Here is a 22,723-nt window from a genome sequence, read left to right on the forward strand (position 1 = left end):
TCCTGTTGAATGATTTAGGCCTTGTGTGGAAGCGTGTGTGTGTGTGTTTGTGTGTGTGTGTGTAATGGAGCTGGTATGTCAGGATCTAAGGAGTCAAAGGTCAGGCCATGCTAAATGTGAGCAGGAGGTTGGCTGACTGCAGGGTAAACACAGACCAGACACTCTCCTTCTCTCTTTTGCTCTATTTCCCCCCTCTGTCTCTCACACTCTCTCTCACACACACACACACACACACGCACACACACAAATACAGCATGGCAAAAGACGAATCCCTGAATTTGCGCAATATTTACCACCAAATAAAATAAAATTCAGATATTTCCTCAAGTTTTAGCGCAAAAATGTAAATTTTAAACCAGGCTGAAGATTTATTGTGTTTGTTATACAAGAATGAATCTGGCTACGATTTTTTATATTTGTTTTGCCACCAGATTTTGCCTGTTTACAAACGTTTCAGTGCCAGATTTATTCTGTATTTCAATGACGGCAGTAACGGATGTGGTCTCGGTGATCACTGCTGTGCCCAGGGAAAGGAGTCAACATCTGGTTTTACAACTCAGCATGCAGCACATATGCCCACCTTCCGCTGACGTGCCCCCCTCCTGCTGTCAACTAACCCCTAACCAGTCATATATTAAGTTGACCAACAAGCCATGGATAGCTTTACATCGCTTTGTTGTTCCTTCCTCGCTTCCCTCATACCTCTGACCTCCGACCTCACCCCCACAATCCTTTCTGACCTCTGGATAGCCATGGAAATGTCAAACACACGATGAAAACCACGCCGTCACATCTCAGCTTGATTTAAAAAAAAATATATATAATTTCCAACTTTGTATCTTGTATGTTCATGTAACCGTGCATCTTTTCTGATGTTGTTCTTTGCCGTATTCTGATCCCTTTATTTCCCTTAAATCTATTGGGCTGAAACATAACTAACGCTGATTCCTTTGCAGCATATTCACTTTATTCACATTACTTTTGATATTTGAGGTAGAGAAAAAGCAATTTTACTTCCAAGGAAAATCAAACTGCAGATTGCTGGTGCCTTGCTGAAGGACACGACAGCAGGCACATAATTAACAACATATCTGCAATTTGACTGAAGGGTGAACCACAGATCCCAGTCAGCAGTTGTAGCATTTGGTTTACTGTCTGTCTATTTGTCTGCTACATCTGAACAGCTTTTAAAGTGCATCATAGTTTGTTTCACCAAAACACTGCAGAGATATTCTTTCTAGTTGTACCAATCAGGTTTTAATAGCCCAGTTTCATTGCGTAACCTTAGCCGAGTCTTGCTCTCTTCTTCAAAGTGCTGCCATCTCACCTTTGACCCCTTTCCCCCCCCCTACTCTCTCCTCTTAACCCCATAGGTACCCCAGACAGCCTGGCGGAGAAAGAGCGCCAGCTCATGGGCATGATTGGTCAGCTGAGCAGCCTGAGGGAGCAGCTCCTGGCGGCCCATGAAGAGCAGAAGAAGCTGGCCGCCTCGCAGATGGAGAAGCAGAGGCAACAGATGGAGCTTGCCAAGCAGCAACAGGACCAGGTAGAGGAAGTGTTTCATTTGGAAGTATGATGTGTGCCTAAACTGCAAAAAAAAAAGTTAAAAATACAAACTCTACAGGTTTTTCCTGATGTGTTTTTTGAAAACACATTTTCCCTGCAGTGATACCACCACATAAAAAAGCCTGTGCATTTATTTTGCCTGGCTGTAAACACTAAACAAAGGCACATTCTGGAATCAAATGCTATATGGACACACATAACTCACATACACATAGACACAGAAACATCACAAATGGTCATCAGACATCTTCACGCAGATTTACAGCAGGTGGACTCACAGGTATGATTGAAAGCAACAAATCACACAGCGGTTTTTTCTCTGTCCTCTACTGTCTCTCTCAATTACACACACACACACACACACACACACACACACACACACTCATGCACGTGCAAACACACATACATCTCATATAGTGTACATGTAGTCAGGGACATTGCAAAGGAATGAGCAGTGGTTATGTAGTGCTGGAGTGGATGTCGCTGAGACACACACATACACACTCCAAGCTCCCAGGCAAGAGTCTGCCAGGTATTTGCATAGAGAAGGGTTTCCCTCTTTGTTGTGCTTTTTCGCTCCTGGAAAGCTCGGGTTTACAAAGAGAACAACTTACACACAGGAACACAGCTGTAAGGACAAATCACCTGTGACAAACACAATGCCGTTCAGTGCCCTTGGCTGCATCCCGCACCAGTGCACATTCAATGAGTCTTGTCGTATGAGCACCATGAGTAGTGTATATGTGTACTGTACACGTTTAGTGCTTCCATTCCACTAGATTAAGCACTGGAGAGTTGTCTGTGCAGAAGTTAATTATATTTTTTTGGAATGTAGCTGAGGCGTTGATGCAAAACAAGTAAGAATGAATTCAAAAGAAGAGCAAACAAAGAAATTGGTTATAAGTAATGAATGACAGTTTGAGGATGTTGTGACATGTCATTTGGCGGATGCTTTTATCCAAAGCGACTTACAATTAGTGCATTCAACATCTATGAGGGGCCATTTAGGGGTTCAGTATCTTGCCCAAGGACACTTCGGCATGCAGATGGGAAAGACTGAGTATCGAACCGCTGACCTCATGGTTGGTGGACGACCACTATACCCCCTCAGTCACAGCCGCCTGTTGACCTGAAAATGTTACGTTGACTATTATGTATTTTTTTGTTCATCCAAACTGTCTTAAATGGATTGTATACATTTTATAAACCCCAATGCCACAGAATTGACTCAACCTGAGGAAGTAAATCCTGACATACAGACTCTTTCAGAGTCCTTCTCTGTATCAAAATGACAGAGAATGCTGTCAGTAAGTGTGTCGGTGTGACACTGATTGTCCGTTTGGCGATGAGCTGAGTCCAGATGAGATGAGCTTTTCAATATTTCATCGCAGGACATCGGCCCTGTGTCGTGCAAATGGGGCCTCGGAAACCTGCAGATGTGTCGCCTCTCCCCTAGGGCCTTTGCACACACACACACACACACATATGTACTATATATACTGTACGCTCTAAAAGTGCGTTGTGTGCTCTGTCCTCAGATTGCCCGGCAACAGCAGCAGCTTCTGCAGCAGCAACACAAAATCAACCTCCTGCAGCAACAAATCCAGGTGAGGCCGGTGTGTGGGTGTGTCATGGGTGGAGGGGGGTTCAATCTTGTGTCTGTGATTGTTACAACTTTTCTTTGCTCAGCCATCAGCATTTGGGACCTGAATCAGCTGTGACTTATTACATCCCCTCCCCTTTAAACACACACACACACACACACACATGCACGCAACTATTCACAACCTGTGTAATCACTTAAAAGTGGTCAGTCTGTTTGGAGAAATCAGAAGCTGGGAGCTGGCAAGTACAGTGTGTGCATCTTAAGTCCTTATTATATAAATCAAAGTTTACACATCAGACTGTCAGTGAAGCACACTTCCCTAATGTTTATTCCATTCTGTCTGTGAGTGATTGCTGAGCTTTTTGCAGAGAGCGCAGTAGATTGGCTCGCTTCAGCGACAGCTGCGTTGTACAAATCTAGAGTAGGCAACTCGGCCAGAAGACACTGGTGAGATGAAGAAACAGGTTCCAGAAAAATCCAGGGTTTGTTTTTATTTTTGGGCCATTTAGTGGTGACAGTAGAGGGATGACAGAAAAAGAGGGGAGGGAAGGAGAGGGTCGGCCCTGACCCATAGCCCTCCATGGTGAGCGGTTATTTTATTTGGTTCAATTTAAAAGGTAAAATAGCCTTATTTTGTGGGGTTTACCTGCATTTAAGTAACTCACATATACCTGCTTATTTTGGTGTAAAAGTAGTTATATATACAACATATCCTGCAGAGTTATGAGAAATAACAGTAGATAGAATTAAGCATTTTCTGGCTTTTACTTCTACACACATTTGGTGTTGTAATCAGCTTGTTTTTCTCCCCTCAGGAACAGGAAAGGATTATGTTTCCCTCTGCTCTTTGTCACCTGACATGCACAGGAGTAATTCTCCTCACCAGGCAACACCAGGACACACAAACTGAGTTGACGTCTTATTTGGAGCGACCTTGTTGTTACATAAATCAAATAATGTCGCTTGTACACACACATAGTCTTAAACAGACAAAAATATCGACCAAGTAGATGGAACTAAAAGGTCCCTGTCTTTAGGTCTAGTGAAAATGGGGGTGGGGGTATATTCACTTAAAAATGGAAGTATTGTCCTTTTTTTTTGGGGGGGGGGGCTACACTGGAGCCTCTATGTTGGTCCAGGTGGCTTGGACCGAATAGCCCAGGCCTTTGTAAAGGCAGACGACACTGAATTTTGAGCTGAGAAAGCCGCGCTTTGTGTCATAAAGAGACACCCTGTCCAAGAAGGAGCTCACACACACACACAGGCAGACGCACATTCCCTTTCCTCCGGAGAGTTTAGCCATGCACAGTTTGTGTGATAAGAGACCTTGTGATAGCATGTGTGTGGGACGTGTGTCTCTGTGAGTCTGCGGTTCTGCGTAAAGCAGCTGTGTTTATTTGCTTTGTGCGAGCTAAATTCTGAATTGTTTCTCGTTTTTTTTTTTTTTGTCCCTTTGACAAAAAAAGAGAGCACGTTTGTTTCTGAGGATTCCTCTGTGCATTCTTGAGCGTCCATCCCTTCACCCGTGCGTGTATGTGGCATGTGTGTGTTTGCCGCAGCTGTGTGTGTTAAGCTATAAACACGTCCGCTCATGATTCACTCCCTCACGACCCCGCAGAGACAAAGCTCTCTTTTCCCATGACTTTGCAACCTTTTCCCAAACAAGCATCTCACCATTGAACGGGCCCCAACAATAGTTTCTCACAAGCAGGGGCAGCTGTAGGCAGCCTCGTTAAGAGAGGGACACAATCAACAGGGGCTCGTCGCCGGAGCTCAACACACACACACATATTCACGTACATCGCACACATCAAAGTATGCACAAATATGGACAATAATATGAAATATGGGCCTTGATTCACTCGCACACACACATATCGCAAGCAGTCACAGAGAGCGTTGCACTCTCGCCCGATGATCAAACACACACTCATCATCAAAGACTTGGTTGAGAAATACACTGCTTAATCATTCATGAAGAGATTGTCCGCACAATCCCACAATACAATGGCCTGCCAGGGAGAGGGCACCAGGTTCAGTATGTTTGTGTGTGTGTGTGTGTGTGTGTGTGTGTGTGTGTGTGTGTGTGTGTGTGTGTGTGTGTGTGTGTGTGTGTGTGTGTGTGTGTGTGTGTGTGTGTGTGTGTGTGTGTGTGTGTGTGTGTGTGTTTTTGTCTGTATGATAAGCCCCTTGTGATTGCATTTCTCCCCAACAAGGCTGAGTTCAGCTGTCCCTCCGTGTGTGTGTGTGTCTGTGTGTGCGTGTGTTTGTGTCTGTGTGCGTCCTTGGCTTTGTTAGACCCAAACCCCGAAAGGCCTGTGAAGAATGCTTTCAACCGTCCACTTGGAAGAGGTGATGAAATGAAATGAATAATCAAGCTCATGAAAAAGAGAAGAGAGTGACACACATCCCCCCATGAAAGGAGGACAAATTATTTATTGTCCTCGCGTCCGGTTTCCTTTTTTTTGCACCCCGAAACCCAAATCAAGCTACCGATATGCATGTTAGCATCAGTTATTTAGGCCGACGGCACCCGCCGAACACGGTGCGGGCCAATGAGCGAGCGCAAGTTTATTTGCAGAGGCCAGTTCAGAAGCAACACCAGCTAATGACATACACTATTAACAGCACACACACTGGGATGCAGCGTTCATTAGGGTTCTCAAGTCACTAATTGATTCTACCTGGAATTATCCACAAATTAGCAACGATTATGATTCATTTATTTTCACACACATACACACACACTCTTGCATGTAGTTGCACACAAATTGTTCAAGGATTCTTTTATTCTGCATCAGCTAATCCTGGCTTAACCCTTGATCTGCTCTTTAGTCCACGTCCTGAATTTAAACTCAGTTTAACTTTAACCTCTATAGTGACTAATCCTAACCCTCAATCCAAGGCCTGATCCTAAATTATCCTTAACCTTAACCCAACTGACCTAATCAAAATTTCAGTCTTAAACTTAAACCCCAAGCCTGACCTTAAAACTTATCCCCCTGGGAAAGTAAATAACAAGAAAATCGACCCTTACTTTGTTGTTACCTTATTTTGTTCAGTCAGAGGGTAAAACTAGGAAAATAAGAACATGCATGTACAAAAAGACACGCAGACACACTCAAACACACACACACTCACTCCCACCCCCCGCTAAGGGGCTTCTTGTTAGGCTTGAAGGGGTGAGCACATTTCCTCAAACTTCCCTTTGCTTTCCCTCTCGTCTCCTCTCATTCTAATTAAGTGACTTGTCTTCGAGGCTCCCCTCGGTGTTGCCGGGGACGACTGTTGCTGGCGCGCGGGGAACCGCGACGGGGATGAAAGGAGCTCACCTGCCGAGCGGCTCGGAGCTTACCTTGAGAGCATGCACACATTTTCATAGAATAGACACACACACACACAATGTATATTGAAACAGAGGGATGAGGGGACAAAAGTGTGTCCTGCCTAATGAATCAAAACTTACTCAACCAAAACACACACACACACTCGCGAACATACTGTTAACGTGTCTTACTCTGTTGTGGTACCCCCGTGTGCTGTCTTTAATCTCATCGAGCTCCACCGTTGCTGTAAGTGGGAGTCGGCACAGCAGACAGAGAAGAAGAGAAAGTGAGGAAGAATGAGAAAATGAGTGAAGCCACCTGACTCTTTGACTGGTTGAAGAGAGGCCAGACATGCTGGCGATAGCGGCTAACAAGCTCCCTATTAAGGCTAATCTACATTGGTAACTCAATCACAAAGACACACACACCTCTCAGTGTGTGATACCTGATGCAGTCACAAGCACAGCCTGTGTCCGTGCCGAGTATTTTTCATTCTGTGGCAAAGGAAAAGGAAAAGAAAAGCAGAGACTATATAAAATAGCCTGCCTTTCATTCACTTTCACACACACACATATACAGTACACTGCATACACACAACACAACACCAGCACCTCTGTACTCTGTGCATAGGAGCGGCTAACCCAATTGCCTGTGTAATTGTTTAATCACTCCCATTACACCGCAACCAGTGTAATTTGTGTTTTACTTACACAAATGTGTCAATGTGCAGGCACACACACACACACACACGTAAGCTGGACCACGACCAACCAGCCATTCCCACTGAGACCTACCCTCGCTCACATGATTTCTCTCTAATGTACGCACACACAGACGTACCTGTGTGTGTGAGTGTGTGTGTGTGTGTGTCCTAGCCACTGCGGTGCCATTGTGACACGAACCGTTGCCCTTACACTCACAGCAGGCTGGCCTCTAATAGCCCCCCTCCACAGCAACTTAATGGACAAATATTAAAAGCCGGCTCCTTCTCTCTTTCTCTCTCACTCCCTCTCTCTCTCCAAATTAATTATTGGTTCTATCGCTCACACGTCCCCTCTTCAGCGATAGGTCATCCAGGTCTTGCATTAATTGCCGGAGCATATGGTCGCCAACAGATTTTAGCTGTGGGACTCGCACTTAAGCGGGGGCTATTTTGCGCGCTCAGATGCGAGCCATATTGTGCGGCGCTGGCAGCTATTGTTCGGCGCATTAACTTCATAGAGCTAATTACTCCCCAATAATAACTTTACCTTGGAGTTTTTAGCGCGCCGCGTGCCAACCAACCTGTTTCGCACCCCATATGTTAATTAGCGGCCACATCTTCATTATGCCGCAGCGGCGCTTTAAGTTCAAGCTGTGCCGCCTGGCGCGTGGTGAACGCAGCCTCGACTCGCTGCCAATTATCCAACTCTTGCTCCCCTCACCGTCTCTCCTTCTCTGACTCGTTCTTTCGTTCGTTCTGGTGTCCCTCTCGACTGTTTGTTTCCTGAGAAGTTCTCTCTCGCCTGGGTGAGATGTCGACGTGACTCTTTCTTTCCGTCATCTTTGCCCCCGTGAAAGTTCTCAGGAAAAAGTTTTCACACTCTTTCGTTTTAGTATATGATGCTCTCTGCATTCTTTTTTTTGCGCTCCCTTATCGCTGATTAGAGGATTTTCAGGCGAGTTTTGTTTGTTTCAGGTTTCTCTTCTGGGTGTGGAGGAGGGGTGCGCAGATAAAACGTGGAGCCCCTTCTTCTCCACGTCAGCAGCCCACAGTCGTAGCAGTGTGATGTTTTGCCTGTGTGTGTTGTAGGTTTTCATGTTCGCTTTGGGCCTGATGTGAAAGAGAAGCGGAGGAGTGCAATATTCCCCAAAGTGCCTGCTGTTTGAGATGTGCCTTTTCCTTTATGTGGGATCTGGAGATTGTCTGATAGATGTGGCCTCACTCTTCCTCTTCCTCTCTCTGTTTCTTTCACCCTTAAGTTCTCGTGCAGACTTTTTTTCCTCTTCTTCTGTCAATCCATTTCTTTGTCTCTGATTCTCATTCTCTGATTTGGGAGAGCTCTCTGTCCTTGTCTCGCTTTCAAAGTTTACATTATGATCAGTGATCACGGGGCTAACATACAGATCCCGTAATCCACTTTAAGGTATTGCATTATTGTATATCCAGTATAAGGATAAATATCAGATTAAGTCATTTTGTAGATGGCAAAGGAATGTAAATAAGAAGGAATGCACTGGGGGCCATGGTCAGGGAGATGGGTCCATTCCAGTGGCAAGTAGACAAACCCCCCTCTGTCCCCACCCTCCTCACCCTCTCACCCCTACACACACACACACACACACACACACACACACACACACAGTTCAGACAGTTTCAGAGGAGTCCCTTCTTTCTCGTTGTTAAGCTCAACTTGTTCTGACCCATGTTTTCTGCCTCATATATGTGTGTGTTGCACTTTACAGGTCTGTGTGTGTGTGTGTGTGTGTGTGTGTGTGTGTGTGTGTGTGTGTGTGTGTGTGTGTGTGTGTGTGTGTGTGTGTGTGTGTGTGTGTGTGTGTGTGTGTGTGTGTGCCAGTAAGCATGCTAGGGTAGCGGTGCTGCTCATCAGCTCAGCAGCTGTTACACTCATATCTAACTCAACTATTATAACAACAACATATGGGAGGGATTGAATCCTCCATACACCATCCCTCTGTCTCTGTCGTTATATTCCGTTTTTTTCTTTTATTCTTTTGGGCCTTTTTTCTTGCCATTTTGTTCCTTTTTTTTCTCTTTTGCTAGATCTTCTTATTCCATTGTGGAGACTTATGTGTTTTGTGCCACAGTTCTGTAGGCTGATAAATGTCTTCCCATTGTGTGCCGGCTTTTTGTTACGAGACAGAAAGAAGCAGAGATAGACAGGAGGAGATTTGGATGCTATTAAAGGATCTTTTATGATATTTTCATCTGCAAAGAAAGAACGCTAAGCCATGTGCACACACACACACACTCAGGCGTCATACACTATGTGTGCCACTGTGTCTATGCACAGTATGTACGTATAACAGCTGCCACGGACTCATCCTCCTCTCCTCTCCTCTCCTCTCCCTCTCCCTCTCCCTCTCTCCTCTCCTCCTCCTCTCCTCTCCTCTCCTCTCCTCTCCTCTCCTCTCCTCCCCTCCTCCTTCTCCTCCCTACGGTACATTACAGTATTTCTAGCCAGCTCCACTCCAGCATATGTCCAATTAGGCCTGAAAGGCAAAGTGGAAATGTTCTGTCTGTGATTCGTCCCCGCGGGGGTCCTGTCCGAGCGTTGCGCTGGAACGCCTCTCCCTTCTGATCGCGCGGCGCAGGCGGCTCGGCGGTTTATGGTTAACCAAAATGGTGGGGTAATTATTGTTTTTGGTGTAAGGGGGGAAACAGGAGCCGCTTGAAGAGAGCGCTATTCCCCCTGCGCTGTGATAGTTTGATTACAGTGCTGCTGGCTGCCGCGTGCCGACACACAGGAGCAGGGGGAGGGGGAGGAGGAGACACATACACACAGAAACAAATAGACATACACACATAGGTATTTACAGTACACAAGCATTCATACGCCCAGGGAAACTTGAGTATTACACACACAGACAGGGGAAGCTGGAAGCGCCGCATGCTCACTCTGAGCGACAGCAGCTCTCTCTCTCTATTTACCTGTCTCAAGCACTAACCACTTCAAGTGCCTACATCACTGAGACATTACCTGATTGTGTCGTGGCACAGCCGCATTCCTTATGATTGTGGAGCCATTTTCCAGCCATTTCCATCAATCCAGATCAATTTTCCACATCAAACAGCTTTTACCTGCTTATTGTCCCATTCAGCCATTACCGCTCTGGCCTCCTGGCAAAATAAGAGGAAGAAGGGGGAGAGACGAGATGAGTTGTAAAGAGGGAACAAAGTGCCGTGCAACCGGGAGTACAGGTCAAAGACCTAACGACCCCCATCAGGGGTTTGATTTCAAGGGACACGCTGCCATTTTAACGCATGCAGTTAGTTTAATCGTCATGAGGAGGGTTAGTCGGCCTGTGAAATCACTTTTCTGCTCACATGAGAAATTTATAACGGAAGCTTTTAGTGCAAAGTTTGGGTGTGAAGTTCATCAAGAAGGAAAGATGCTATGAGTGGCATTGTGGGAAATGAACAGGGCTAAAGGTCAGGGTTTTTTTATTCGTTTCACACAAGCACCCCCAACTTTATGGAAGTCCACTGCTATTTCCCTTTATGTCCATTTGGATTATTTGCTTTAGAAAGACATAATTTCTTTAATTTAAGTATTTATGTTTTGATCTGTTTCAAAACAGAGTTGATTTTTGTCCACTTCGACTTGTGAATATCAGATTTGGTTTCTACTACGGCACAGGAGGGGGAAAAAAAGGTTTTAATATCAGGACATAAACTGAAAACATGGCTGCAAACAATCACTGAACAAATGACAAAGCTTGTCCCTCAAGCCAGCACAGGTGGACTCCTAATACTTTTAAAGTCTGTTTTCAAACACCTGTTTTATGGCGTTTTTTAATCTTAATGTCTCGCAGAACTGAAAACATAAAAGTCTGAAAAACAACCTGAATATTGCATGAAAAAGTTTTATGCAGGAGAAGCGCAGTAGTGATTTGTTTAATAAGTTATTCGATTTTATCTCAGTGCAGTGTAGGCACAGCGTTGCATGTCCAAACATCTTAATAAATTTAAAGAAAGATACACGGCCTGATCGACCTATAGAGCTGAAGAGTCACCGAGGCTCAATTGATTATGTGATGTTTCCCACGAGTTTATAGAAAAACATTTGTATTCTTGTTCTGACTTTTTTTGGAGAATGGGAAAAAAATATGCACAGAATTTGGCTTGAACACCTTCCTCCTCTCTATGGCCGTTGTCTCTTCATCATACCAGCATTACTTTTCAGCTTTACAGTACAGCCGAGATAAGATCCATTCTCTTCTCCCTCCTCCTCCTCTCACCTTTTTCCACTCTCCCTCTCCTCCTCACTTCCTCATCCCTTCATGTCTTTTTCCCTTTTCAAACTGTCAGTCGGTCCATCACACGCAAGTCTTTGTGTGTTGTTTTTGGCAGAACGCTGTTTAGTGCAACCATCTGTCTCCTACTTTTCTCTCTTTCTGTCTCCCTCTCTCTCTCTCCGTCTCTCCCTCTCTCTCTCTCCCCCTCTCCTGTCATCCCTGCCAAAGCCACCCATCGGAGGAGCTTTTTTCTGCGTCTCCTTTTTAAAATCCTGGAAACCTTGTGAAGTCGTATGGCTCTCTGCCGACGCGCGCAGAGAGGATTGCGTCTGTGTGTGTGCGTATGTGTGTGTGTGTGTTTGGGTTGTTGGGGGAGAAGGAAGGGGGTTGAGGGGTGGTTTGATGTGGGGAGATGGGAGAGAACATCATCATCCAAATAAAGGAAGAGGCCAGCTGTTGTGAGAGGAGAGTGAACTGTCCTCGTGATTCGCTTTTTGTCTTTGAATCAAAGAGGTTGTGTGTGTGTGTGTGTGTGTGTGTGTGTGTGTGTGTGTGTGTGTGTGTGTGTGTGTGTGTGTGTGTGTGTGTGTGTGTGTGTGTGTGTGTGTGTGTGTGTGAGAGAGAGAGATTACTTTATCAGTGTCTTTCCAGACTTATGTCATACGTGTGTATTCAGCGAATTTCTATGGTTGGTTATTCAAAGAGATTTCAAATGTGCTCATGTTTTCTACCTACCTTTCCCTTCTCTTCTTCTTCTCCTCCTCCATCCACCCATCCTTCCTCACTGCCTTTCACGCCCACCCCTGCCCTCCATCCCCGCCTCTTCCACCTTCACCAGCAGGTCCAGGGCCAGCTCCCTCCGCTGATGATTCCCGTCTTTCCCCCGGACCAGAGGACCCTGGCGGCTGCCGCAGCCCAGCAGGGTTTCCTCATGCCCCCTGGCTTCAACTACAAGCCTGGCTGCAGTGAGTAACAACCACGCACAATCAAACGCCACACACACACGTGCGCTTGGAAATTTGTTAGAATGTGCAACTTGTGGAGTCAAAGAGGTTTTTGTGTACGGTTTTTCAAATGTTTTTCACCAGGCAAGGTAGAGTGTGACCGTTTTCCCACACAAGGACTCGGACTGTTTCCCAAAAGACAAGCTCGCCCCTACAACAACAGCTCTCTCTCTCTTAATAGAAAAACCAGTCCAAATACACCCCTTCCTGTTTACACTCTCCACCTCTTTCTCTTTATCTCCTTCTCTCTCTCGCTCAGTCTTTTTGGCTCCTTACTTTTGTCTTGTCTATTTTTTGATGTATAAAACAAGAAAATGCAGGACATGTTTATTTATTTTTTTGGCTATCAAGCTCCGGCTGTGTGGCAATGTGTTGTTTACCATGAGAGACAGAAAGAAGGAGAGAGAGAGAGAGAGAGAGAGAGAGAGAGAGAGAGAGAGAGAGAGAGAGAGAGAGAGAGAAGGGTGGGTGCTTGCCAGGGGATGCTGGGAATAAATGCACAGTGGGGGGGTGGGGGTGGTAATGTGACCTGCCCCAGGTTCTCCTCACATTAACAAGGGACGCAGCCAGAACATGTTTCCAACACAGCCCACACACACACAAACTTCCAGGCAGCCAGAGATGGTTTTGCGATTTTCCGAACACAAAAGGGATACAATGGAAGAAAAAAAAACTCAAACGCAGATCCGCGAGCGTGCACTGAAACGCAAGCTCGTGCACATTCGAGTCCTCGCTGCTAACCCCCCCACCCCCTCCACTCCCTTCGAGTTTCACAGCTTCCCAAACAAGTCCACTCCATTTTAATTAGTGCCATCTTCACCCATGCCCACTACCCACGTAAATACCCTGTCAAGTGGTGGGCTTGTCTTTTCACTGCCTCGGCCAACTCCAACCGGACTGGCACGCGGCGCCAGGCTGAGCCGCCCCTGAGAAAACTCTCTGGCAACTTTCAAAGTCGAAGCGAGGCAATGTAGTTTTTTGGTGCCGCGGCTCTAAATAGGACATGTGTAGCATTGTGCTCCGACATATTCTCACGGCGCTTCATAGCTTTGAAGATGAGAATAGATTTTATCTGCACAGTATGGACTTCTGTGAGCTGAGTGGCTGCCTGGTTGAAACACTTGTTGAACAGTAACACTTGTTCTGTTCGAGCTTCTAACACAACATGTTACAGCTAAAGATAACACCTCAATGTTGTTGCCAGGACTTTCTATAATTTACATTTTGTAGATTGAAATCTAAATTAGTGCAAAACAGACCTGCATTTTGATTTATGACTTTATGAAGTTACTTATTTGTTAAATAAACAAAAAAAGTCAATATGAAATTACTCAGTTACTGAAGACAAAGTTTTAGTGATGCCTATGCATAATATGTTATTCCACATATGGCCTTTGCAGTGCAGAGATGTTGTTGAGATGATAAAATGCTGGAATGGACCTTTAAATGCATTCAGTCAGGAAGCTGAGGGACTCTCAAGATTAGTCCCTGCTATAGCTTAAACCTCAGAAACACTGTAGGTTTAGTAAAGAATTCACTGAGCTTTATGTTTTAAATCAGTGCAATGCCCCTCTAAGTTATTTTAAAAATCTAAATTTGTGCATAAATCCACATTAAAGTAACACTGGTGAAATGTTTGCGTCTCTTTCTTGCCTCCATCAATCTCCCTCTTTCGTGGGTTTGTCAGTGAGAAATTTCGTTCCCGGCCGCCGAGGTCCCCCTGTCCCCAAGCCAAGAGCAACATGTTTGCTTTCCTCCGTCCTTCTCCCTTTTGTTACAGCAACCCCCAGGAGGAGCATAAATATCATGTTTGTCCAATGGAGTTGCAAAGAGAAGGGACCCCATCTCCTAGAATACACAGTCCTGAAATAATTCTCAAATTCCTCCTGCCCACCCCCTCCCCTGCTGTAGAAAAGAATGTCTCAGCTTCACTTTCTTTTTTTTAAATAGTTATATGGGAAAGTATGTCGAAAAGAGAGTCTGGCTCATGTAAAGCGCACATGCACACGCTTACATGGCCGCACACATGCACAATAGAGGGTCCTGCCAGGGCCAAGAGGCTGAGCACAGCACTGAAAGTCCAGGTCAGAAATGTGAGGTCAGGTCCTGTGAACATTTCCAAGTTTTCTCCATGCAGAGAGAAGTTTCCTCAGCATGACGCCGGTAGAAAAAGCTGAACTCCTCCTGTACTGTAATGTGATTGGTGGATATGTATGTATGCAAGTCAGAGCTGTCAGCAGACACATTTGAAATGTTATCAATATGACCATAATTAAGTTCAGTATTCTCTACTCGCCTCCTCCTCTATTACTCCTCTCCTCTCCTTCTCATTTCCTCTCCTCTTTTTTCACCTCTTCTCTCCCCCAATCCTCCTCTTCTCTCTTTTCTCCCCTCCTCCTTTTTCTCCTCTTGTGACCTCTCCTCCACTCCACTCCTCTCCTCTTTTCTCTATTCTCCTCTTGTCTCATCTCATCTCCTCACTTTTCTCCTCTCCTCTCTCCTTTTTCTCCTCTCCTCATCCCTGACCTTTCTCTCCCTCCCCTTTCCTCCCTCTCTCTCTGTGAGTAATTACAACACGGCCTATCTGCACCTGGTCACTAATAATCCGCACCCTTCCCTGCACTTCTGTCATCTCTACCTCTGCCCTGTCTGTCCGGCTATCTCTTGATTTATCATTCCTGACAGAGGGGTGAGGAGGTGCAGAGTAAGTTGTGAAGAGAGAAAGATGACAACAACAGGGACACGAGGAGAGAACAAATGGGAGAGCGGCGGCAAGACAGGACAACCGAAAGCAGCCCTCTCCCCACAAAGCAGAAGAAGAGACAGTTGAGAGTAGAGAGGAAAAAAGGGAGCGGAGAGCAGCGATGGCGGCTCTTAATTACGACGCTGGGGCCAGCTTTATCAGAATCCCCTCACCTCGCTGCTCTTTGTCAGGGGGTATTAAGGAGGAGGACACACAATCAGGCTTTTCATTAAGGCGCTACCGGCAGTGCACACAAAGGATGGCTTTAACAGCTGCGGAGGGGGACTCAGGTGGTGGTGGGGGCGAAGGTGGGATGAGAGGGAGGAGAGAAGCGAGATGGGTGAGGGTTAAGAGAGGGGGGATGCACAGAGAAAAAAAAGGAGATATGAAAAGAGAGGAAGAGAGGAGAAATAAAGGACTTTATGAAGGGGGCACTGGTGTGTAAAAATTGCTGCACTAAAATTACAAGAGTGAAAATGCTAAAACGTGATATTCTCTTGTCTTCAGGTGACCCCTACCCTCTTCAGCTCATCCCCACAACGATGGCTGCTGCCGCCGCTGCTGCTGCTGCCACACCTGGCCTGGGACCCCTACAGCTCCAGGTTAGATAACATATGACGCAGCAAAAGACACTTTAAATGTTACAAACTGATCATTTAAATTATGATAGAAAAAACATGCTGTTTTCCTTTTCACTATGGTGGTCCAATTGGGAATAAATCCCACTCACCCCTGACGGTGCTCACACCACACACTGCTGCAACACAGGACCACAAACACAGCCACAGGGGTAGATACACAGCTGTCACTTTCAGCCAAAGTGTGGACAGGGGAGCGATCTCCGAAAAACATGATCTCCACGATCAGAGCTCAGAAATCACACAGAACTGACAAGTGTAACTACAGCCTTCAGCTACGACCCAAGACAGGAAGTACATGGGGCTGATGCAGTCAGCTGGAGCGGGACAGACATGTTCAGATTGACTGTCAGAGTTCATCTGTGGAGGATGCTGAAGACATTTCCAGGCTCTTTCAAGAGCAAAGGGGCATCGACAGAATTTTTAACCCAGCAGATCAGAATTATGTTTACATGTTGTCCCAACTCTTCAAAAGCACAAAATAGTAGAAGAGTTGCCTACACAGGAAGCCACACCAAAATATTAGCTGTACTGAGTATGTATATGATGATGTCGAGCCATCATTTTTAAAGGGCCAGTCCATGTGTACGTGTGCTCTTTAAGTTTGATAAAGTGGTCGGCGACACAAAGTGAAGGAAACAAGAAAGCAGAGAAGAGATGATTCAGACAAAATCATAGACAAGATCATCGAGAGTCAACATCTGTTTTCCCACTTATCAAGATGAGTCTGACTTTGCTCCCCTCTCTGTCTGCATGTTTAGAATAAGTGGCCGATCGCTCTGTATCATCCTGACCTTCCTGACAACCGCTCGTACGCTCGCTCTCTCCCTCTGACCCCCGCACGCCGACAAACGCCCACAGACTAGACCTCACATACAGTACTTCCACTCTGATCCATGTAGGCTTTGGGGGGGTCCCCTTCTCCCGGGGGGTTAAGGGCTTGCATGGACGTCCTCTGAAACACATTAACCTCTGGCGTCGGGGCTCGGCCTCCGTACAGGCAGTCACTTTGAAACGCATATCGTAAAACATACCACACACACACACACCTGAGAGAAACAGCTGAATCTGTTTCACTTACTGTTGACACTCACAGAGGGGATGATGGGAAAATATGGGTTAAAGGTGAGGCAGTGTGTGTGTAATACATTTGCACCTGTCAGCCACATATGCTAGACACTACAGGGAGAATAGAGCAGCTATCACAGAGAATGGACCCCGCTGTCGTCACTGTTTTCATTATCACTCGCGAGTATGCGTGTGTGTGTTCCGACCGAGAATAATGTCCTCTGTGCTGGTATTACTGTTCCAATCTAGCTGTCCATATGTTCAGACTCACTCAAAATCTCCAGTTGCTTTGTCCACCTTGCAATTGGATTTTTTTAAACCAGCAGGGAGGGGTGAGAGGACATACAAAGTGCAAAAACACATCTCACTAGCAGATTTCTTTCTTACAATCCTCCCGGAAAAAACACACACACACGTCCCACACACGCTCACTCACACACACACACACACGCACACAAATACACAGTCACAGTTCGAGATTAAGGCTTTGTCCGAAAGAAACGGATTTGCCCGGGCTGACACAAGTACAGATGTCTCAATGTGGACGGATTTCCTTTGGGATCGCCTCTACGCCCTCATTTGATAAGGGGGTGTTTATATTGCCCGAGACGAGACATGACAGTGAGCCAGGGCCGCAGGTCGCCGAGGTAACACAGTGGTTTGGAAGAGAGGACACAAGTGGACCTACTTAGCTGAGACACACACACACACACAGATAGAGAATAAAGGTTTTTCAGAAACGGTACACATATACACATAGTCATCAGAGTATATGTGAACACACCTCATGTACACCGTGTCATACAGTTACATGCAACACAGAGTAAATCAACATGGTCTTGATTTCTGTGTCTTAAAGGTGTTTTAAGTACAAAATCCCGTATCTCAATTGTTTTTAATCTACAGAGGAATAATGTAAACCACAAAAAGAGGGGTAGACATGAAATTACTAAAATGTGTGTTTTAGTAATATACAGAACTCATTTCACTTTACTCTGGTTGATGTCAAGAGTTCTGTTACCTTACTATTACAGGTTAGGTCAGGGTTTGGGTTTGGGGTTAAGCTATCTTCTTTCATCTCTTTTTGAATAACTTTTTTGTCAATGAGATAGATACTTAGAAGCAGAGGCAACGCTTCTGTGGTTTCATGTCCAATAGTACAAGGCTAGTCTTTCTACCACCAGGGGAAGTGTGTTTTCTGGACATTCGCATGGGTTTTTTGTGTAGGTGGAATTAAGCGTGAGACCTGAAATAACCCTGACAACATGATGAAAAACAACAGAAACACACAAAGTTGTAGTTTAAAGTCCATATATTTTTAAATCAAATTATTTTTGAAATTCTTTATGATCAAGACTCTGAATCTGCTGTAAGCTGATAAAACAGTTGTTTATTTCACTTAAGCACATGTATTTACTAAATTATTAACTTTTTAGAGGATCCTGATATTACACCATTAACCATTTAGCACGTTCCAGTCTTTAACTTGAAAGTGTCCTTTGTAAACTGTCGATATAAAGGAAGAAATTAGTGAGATTTTTTTCTTAGATTACACTGCATTAAAACCGTCTGTATAGAAAGAGAGAAGACTTAGAGAGAAACTCTCAATAGCGTGGCTTTGAGTTAAGTGCTGTTCTTAGAAAAATGTATTAATCTCTCAATGATTTAAAGCTCTTTCTATGTTTGAAACATCCTCCATAGAAATCTGCAGAGTAGCTCGCACAGTCAATGGGAGCTTAACACACAATCCTCCGCAGAAGGTTTTCAAGGCTTTGGAGTGTACAAGGTTGGCATTTAGCATCTTAATCTGGGGGATGAGAGTGACATTGTGCATTAGAGCATGTTAATCTATCTCCCTATTGACCCCTGATATCATTGATATCATCTACGTCGCACAAATGGACTGAGAAGGACAGACAGAGCTCTGGTAAAAAAAAGGAAAGAAAAATGCACTTATCCTGGCGAGGCAGTGCGAGAGCGGCGATAAGATGAAAAAGGCAGAGGTGCCGGAGAGGTATTTAGAAGGATGATCAGTTAAGGGATAAACAGTGAGAACGACAGATGAGGGGTGGAGGTAAGTGGAGGAGAAAAGTGTGGATGTGCGAGAGGGGGAGAAAATGTGTGTGTGTGTGATATAAACAGGGTCAATGGCGCGGGTCAGGCATCATATGGAGAGGCAGATGTTGGAACATATTGTCCTGGATTACCGCAATGTACACCGGAGAGATGGATGGAGGAACAACCGACAGGCGGGCGAGAGAGGGGGAAGAGGGAGGAAAAAAAGAGAGGCAGGAACAGCTGAGAGGAGGTAAACGGGAAATCAATCGAACAACTCATTCCTCCAGAAAAACCTTATCTGGGAGAGAGAAAGAGCAGAGCGAAGCGTTTTCTACAGACGTGAGGATTGCGTCAGTGTTTGTGGTATCTCCTTCTCGGCCTTATAGACCCTGCAGAGTTGCAAGGAAATGCCATTTTGTGATAGCGGCAGGGGATCGATGTGAAATCAATAAGCAGAAGAGATAGGCGGCCGTCTCGGCTTTAACGCATAATGAGAAAAGGAAAAGGATTATTCACAGTATAATAAATCTTTAAAATCATCTATCAATGGCGCATTATTGGTGTAAATGCATAAACGTTATCCATCTATGTGGATTGTTTTTTTAAATGTTATTTATAACTTACTTCCGTGAGGAATAGGTTTCGATGAAATTAGTGACAAAAGTCAAAGTCAACTTTATTGAAATGCCGTTTCTCTCTGATTCCCGGTGTAAACATATAAGGAGACAGAACATATAAGAATGAAACATACTAGGTACTCAAAACACTGTACATAGCACAACATAGTATGATAAGGTGGACCACAGGATGTAGTAAATAGCAGTTAAAAATAGCAGCAGTCAAGGAACTAAAGAAACAAGTTGATAAAGAGGTTTTACATTGTCCAAAAACACTCTGCAGCTGAAAGAAAGCGCGGTGAGACAGACAGGAAGTCAGACAGACAGAACGCCGGAGAGGAATCCATTAAGATCCGTACAATAGTCCTCGTTGTCCGTGTAAACAATAGAGCTCAAGCTGCTCTGAAGCGCCGCTAACTCCGACAACAAAGACCAGGCGAGATGGTAATCTGACTAAAACTGCAGATTATTGACCAAGAATCTCTCTCACACACACACACACACACACACATAGCATCAATCGTACTAATACCAAACAATCACCCCAACATCTTCACTCAGAGAACGCAATAATCACATGTCACCTTCTCACTTCTTGTCAACAGAGCTCAGGCTGGACATGCTTACACACACATACATAAACACATTAGGGGGGTGGGTGTCATGTGACAGACTCACTGACCACTAGACACACTCACATGCACACACACACAGAGAAAAACACATGCAGATGTGTTGGCGCTGGTGTCACATTAAGGGATTATGGACAGAAGGAGTGAGGAGCTGGTCTTAACAGTTCAAATGGACACACACACACACACACACACACACACACACACACACACACACACACACACACAGAGCTCAGCAGTATGTCTGGCTAGTGAGTGACATTTCAAATTCCTTCGTTTCATCCTGCAACTACGATTGCATTCCCCCTTTACTCGTGTGTGTGTGTGTGTGTGTGTGTGTGTGTGTGTGCCTGCGCCTGTGTGAGTTCGCTCCTCCAGTCACCCCAGGGGGCTTTGCGCTGTCACTTCCTGTTTGTTGACATGTATGTCGTTGTGGCGACGCTCTGGCGCGCTCCACAGTGCCTCTGCCCTCTGTAATGTGTGTATGTGTGTGTGTGTGTGTGTGCATCGCTCGCCGGCCCATTGAGCAGGCTTTGAGTGACGGGAGCTGGCCTTGTAATGGAACTCAATTCACTCCGCAAATAAAGAGGCCTTTGAACCACTGGTCCGAATATGGCAGGACACACACACACACACACACACACACATACACACACACACACCGCCTGTGGTCCACTCGCTAGGGGGTTTGGCTGGTAGGGAAGGGAGGGGGAGTGAGGGGTGTTCATGCTCGGCTGCACCACCCACCCTCACCTCCCTCCCCTCCATCACTCTCTCTCTCAGGAGCCACAGTGCAGCTAATTGAAGAGAAACGGGCGAGCGGAGGCTGATCTGATCTCGGCGAGCTGGTCCTCCGCAACCGTGTCCGTGTGGCTCGCCAGAGCATGACCAATCTGATTTCCACATCAGCAGCAGCACACACACTCTCCTGCATGTACCTCAATTATCACCGTTCCCCTCTGTGTCTTTAGCAGCGGCAGACACTGTGGGCACAGGTTTATTCCCAAAACAGGGAGAAACTTCATCAGAGCCTCAGATAAACTGAAGCAAACTCATTCATTGGAGAAGATGTTCACTTTCTATTTAAAACAAAAAGTATTTTAAGAAGAGGCTTAAACAAAATGCTAAGGTGCTGAGAGAAGTCAAACTCAGAGAAAAGAAGAGTCACTTCAACACGTGAAAGTTTCTCTTTTCTATAAAACATGTTGCTTCTATGTCGCTGTTGCATTGTCGCACAGGGAAAGTACTCGTTGCCACATGTGAGTGACAGTCAAGCGTGAGAGTGCTTCACATTCAAATTTGAGTTTATTCCAGCACAACTACTTCATTGTGCGAGTGTGTCTGCTGCCAGTTTGAATGTCTCATTTTTTTGTTTCTTGTTTGTTTAAAAAGAGATAAATGCCTTTATTTAAGATAGCAGAGCGGAGCAGACGCTAATGTGGCTGTCAAGGGAGATAGAGAGAGGTACAAACAGTCAGGGAAAGAGAGAGAGAGAGAGAAATAGCAGTGACAGCATCTCTTCCTTGGCCATTTGCATAAACCAGCCTTTGTCTGACGCTGGTGGCCGGCAGCCAAGCGCCAACAGAAGGACGGAAGTTAAACTTCCAAAAAAAAGAATGGTCCTCTTCCAGAAAAATCTTCCACCAGAAATAAATAACAATTATAACTACTCAAAAAAGAAAAAAACAACACATCAGTTACTTCTCACAAAAAACAACCATTCTGCTCTTCAGAGGAGCGAATAACAATTCTGAGAGAAACAAAAAAATGGCATCTCGGAGATTTGTATTAGCCGACATGAAAGTAGATTGAGCTCCGCAGGATGATTTTGAGGAGGAAGACATGAAGAAGACGTGTTTATGAATGTTGAAGCTCCTTCCAAGTTGTGAATATTATGTTGTGTCTGTTGCTGTGGAAATACAGGCCAGAGACTGTTTTGTGTGATACAATGGTATTGCATAAATATTCCCGAGTATGTTCACACCATAGCGGCTCAAGCCATAATGCTTCTATTTAATTGGAAATTAATTAAATACATAAATAAGAAATGTGGGTAATGTTTTTTTTTTGTTTCCCTTGGCAGTTATTGAATCAGTTTATCTTTGTTTTAGACTATTTTATAGCGTTTTTGTGTGTTTTTGCATCTTATTGTCGGCGCACTAAAAACATCGTAGGCACAAGACACTTCTGGCATGTCCCATCTGGCATGTAGCTCCACGAAATTTTCTCTCTCTCTCTCTCTCTCTCTCTCTCTCTCTCTCTCTCTCTCTCTCTCTCTACATCATCACTTTTTTTTCACCTTGAGCAAGTGCCGGGCTCTCCGGCGTGACCTCGATAGCCCGAATGTTTTCTCTTTCTCCCACGATGCACCTGGAGGGGACATGGCCATCTCTGGGCCTGTCAGAGAGGCTGTTAGCGCTTCTCCCATGGGGTGAGGGAGGGGGTTGACAGTGGAATTGTCCCTCTCTGTCACACAAACACAAGCCCGGCCACTAATGGCCTCTTC

General features: G+C 45.2%; 1 protein-coding gene across 12 annotated transcripts in view; it reads left to right on the plus strand.

Annotated features, from left to right (window-relative positions):
• The window catches only part of sox5 (SRY-box transcription factor 5), a 90,073-nt gene that overhangs the window by 47,504 nt on the left and 19,846 nt on the right, over positions 1 to 22,723 (plus strand). For 9 of the 12 annotated variants that reach the window (XM_035147593.2, XM_035147594.2, XM_035147597.2 and 6 more), the window contains 4 exons: positions 1,374 to 1,546; positions 3,105 to 3,173; positions 12,296 to 12,422; positions 15,712 to 15,806. In XM_035147593.2, the coding sequence (XP_035003484.1) occupies positions 1,374 to 1,546; positions 3,105 to 3,173; positions 12,296 to 12,422; positions 15,712 to 15,806 (464 nt within the window). The remainder of the gene's footprint in view (positions 1 to 1,373; positions 1,547 to 3,104; positions 3,174 to 12,295; positions 12,423 to 15,711; positions 15,807 to 22,723) is intronic. The other 3 variants (XM_035147596.2, XM_035147598.2, XM_035147605.2) reach the window with 1 other exon arrangement.

Source organism: Hippoglossus stenolepis, chromosome 22 (assembly GCF_022539355.2).
Source record: "Hippoglossus stenolepis isolate QCI-W04-F060 chromosome 22, HSTE1.2, whole genome shotgun sequence".
NCBI classification, from domain to species: Eukaryota; Metazoa; Chordata; class Actinopteri; order Pleuronectiformes; family Pleuronectidae; genus Hippoglossus; species Hippoglossus stenolepis.